The following is a 2,700-nucleotide window of genomic DNA, read 5'->3' on the forward strand; positions in this document are numbered from 1 at the left end:
TGATAACTGATGCAGGGTCTGCTCCGTGGAGCACAGTGTGGCAAGTGCTTTACAGAGGGATCTTACGATATTTTCATCAAGAGGTGGGATTAGCCCTGGCTGGTTTGGCTCAGTGAATAGAGCATCAGCCCGCAGACTGAAGGGTCCTGAGTTCAATTGCAGCCAAGGGCACGGACCCAGGTTGCAGGTTCACCCCCGCACTGTGAGCTCATTAAACCACCCCGTTAATCCTCTGAGGAAGTGCACCCCACTGAGGGAGTGGGAAGTGTCCTCACAAAGGCATCATGGGATGAGGGTCCCACGGCCAGAGTCACATAGATGAGTTCAGACTGGGTTCTCCTGAAATGTAGAGGAAGGGCTGGGGCAGATGAAAGCAAAGGCCCAGGCCACTGACAAAACTAACGGAGCGCGATGGAGAGCCTGGGCTGAGCGAGGGGCTGACGGGAAACTCACCGGGGCAGGAGAGCAGCTCTGCACAGCTGGAGATGCATCTGCAAGGGAGAAGATTCTACCATTTGTTCACTCCCAGCTCCAGGGGTCATGTCTACACACACACACATACACAGCTACACATGTATACCCACATAACGCACACGTGTGCACACACTAATGCATGAAATACTCACATATACACATTCACACGTACATGCACACAAACATCCAACCTACTCATGTGCACATGTGCACAAACAACATAGAAACCACACAGATATACACATGCTTACTCAAACAGTGCACACATTGTACTCGTTCTGAACGTGTACATGGATGTGTTCACATGAATATGTGCCCGGTTACATGTGCAGACATGCACACAGCACCCATGTGTGCACACACCACATGCCTGCATCCCATACTCATGTAAACATTTACAGACAGAACACACAGACCACCCCACCCCCCACCAACACCATTTTCTTTCCCGGGTTGATTACCTGTCACCACTTCTTCAGCTTTCTTAGAAGAATGGGAGCTGAGAGAGAGAAACAGTGAGGTATTGGAGATCAAGGAAGTTGGGGGGGAGAAATCAAGATCCTGTGTGGGAGGAGGTGAGACGCAAAGAAAGTCACCCAAGTCTCCCCACCTCCTCCCAGCTCAGACGCCCCACCCTCGGGTCTCCAAGTCCTCATATGCTCAGGAAGGTCTTGAGGGCCAAGGAGAAGGAAGTGGTTGGGGACAGCAAGGCCATGAGGAAAGAATCCAAGGAAAGGACATTGAGTGGGAAGTGGAGGAGGGTGGTAAGAAGAGAGAACATACAGATTCGGGCTGGTCGTGGGAGCTGGGCTGAGGCACATAAAAGGTTGATGTAACAAAGAAGAGTAAGTAGCCCAGGGAGCGAGGGAGGACCAGTGAAGTGTTGGCTGGTGGGGTTCTCTGAGTGGCCTACCTTTTGGTCATCTTTTTAAGAGCTGCCCCTGGGGATGAAAAAGAGAAGGGGAGGAATGAACGCTGTGGTGTCAGCTTTGTCATTATGTTTCCCCCACTGCCCCCAGAAGACTCAGCCACTGTCCTGACTCACCACAGCAGGTGTACTTGCAGATGAGGAAGGCTGTGAGGAGGAAGAGTAGGGGGACGATGACAATGAGGATGATTTCCGTGGTTCCTGTGAGGGGAGAGCAGGGGGGAGGCCCCGTTGGTTTCCCGAGACCTGTTCTGATGCCTAACCACGTCTCCCATTGATGGTGTTCCTGGGACATGCTGGAAACTCACTACCCTTCTCTCCTACTCACAAGTATCCCGGGAGAGAGAAAGAATGATGCCCATCTTACAGAGGCACAAGCTGAGGGCCAGAGAGTTGAAAGGTTTCCAAAGGCACCCAACTACCGAGTACCCACAGCTGGGACTCCAACCCCACCCACCTCAAAAGACATTGCATTGAACCACAATCTTCTGGCATCACCAGAATATAGAGAAACATCCCCGAGGACGTTCCCAGCAATACAGCGCTCTCGGGGAGCCGCATCCCGTGTTTGAAGGACTCTATCCCAGGAGGGTCTCTTCACTTACCTAGTGCCGCTCCTGCTCCCTTAGGAGACTCCGTTTCATCTAGAAGACAGAATTCCAAGTCGCAGAACAGCCATCACAGTATACCATTGGTGTGTAATTTTTAAAAGTCTATATCACAGGTGTGCCTGTATTGTAAGCGTATTAAAAACATGCACACAAATAACACCAAGGTCAGGGTGCACGTTTCCACCGGAGGGGGCGAGATCACAGGCATGGTGTGGGGAGGAAAAGAGGACTTCATTTGTGGGAAGAAAGCAACTTGTAGCAAATATGACTAAATGGGGACGAGTGTCGTTCTGGGTGGTGATGCATGACTATCTGTTATCTTATTATTTCTATTCTGTTAGGTAGTATTTTTCAAATTTCCAAAAGGAAACAAATATAGGATATATAGTATGTTATATTGTATATAGGATATATGCTATATATTGCAATAATTATAACTGAGATAATCTCTCTGTGTGAATATATGTATATATAATATATATCATAGCCCTGGTCAGTTAGCTCAGTTGGTTAAAGCACATCCCAATATACCATGGTTGTGGGTTTAATCCCCAGTCAGGTCACATACAAGAATCAACCAGTGAGTGCATGAGTGAAACACAAATCAGTGTTTCACTCTCTCCTTTTCCTCTCTCTCTCTCAAATCAATAAGTAAAAATATAAAAATTTTAACCATATATATGTGGG

At 48.5% G+C, this 2,700-nt stretch overlaps 1 protein-coding gene across 1 annotated transcript in view; it reads right to left on the bottom strand.

Annotated features, from left to right (window-relative positions):
• LOC102440889 (V-set and transmembrane domain-containing protein 1-like) overlaps positions 1 to 2,066 on the bottom strand; it is a 3,317-nt gene extending 1,251 nt beyond the window's left edge. The window contains exons 1-5 of the mRNA XM_023748607.1: positions 2,008 to 2,066; positions 1,520 to 1,603; positions 1,388 to 1,415; positions 936 to 973; positions 454 to 491 (exon numbers count right to left, since the gene is read on the bottom strand). Of these exons, the coding sequence (XP_023604375.1) occupies positions 454 to 491; positions 936 to 973; positions 1,388 to 1,398 (87 nt within the window). The 5' untranslated portion in view covers positions 1,399 to 1,415; positions 1,520 to 1,603; positions 2,008 to 2,066. The remainder of the gene's footprint in view (positions 1 to 453; positions 492 to 935; positions 974 to 1,387; positions 1,416 to 1,519; positions 1,604 to 2,007) is intronic.
• Between the last annotated feature and the right edge of the window lie 634 nt (positions 2,067 to 2,700).

The sequence above is a fragment of the Myotis lucifugus genome, unplaced genomic scaffold (genome assembly GCF_000147115.1).
Source record: "Myotis lucifugus unplaced genomic scaffold, Myoluc2.0 scaffold_1575, whole genome shotgun sequence".
Taxonomy (NCBI): domain Eukaryota; kingdom Metazoa; phylum Chordata; class Mammalia; order Chiroptera; family Vespertilionidae; genus Myotis; species Myotis lucifugus.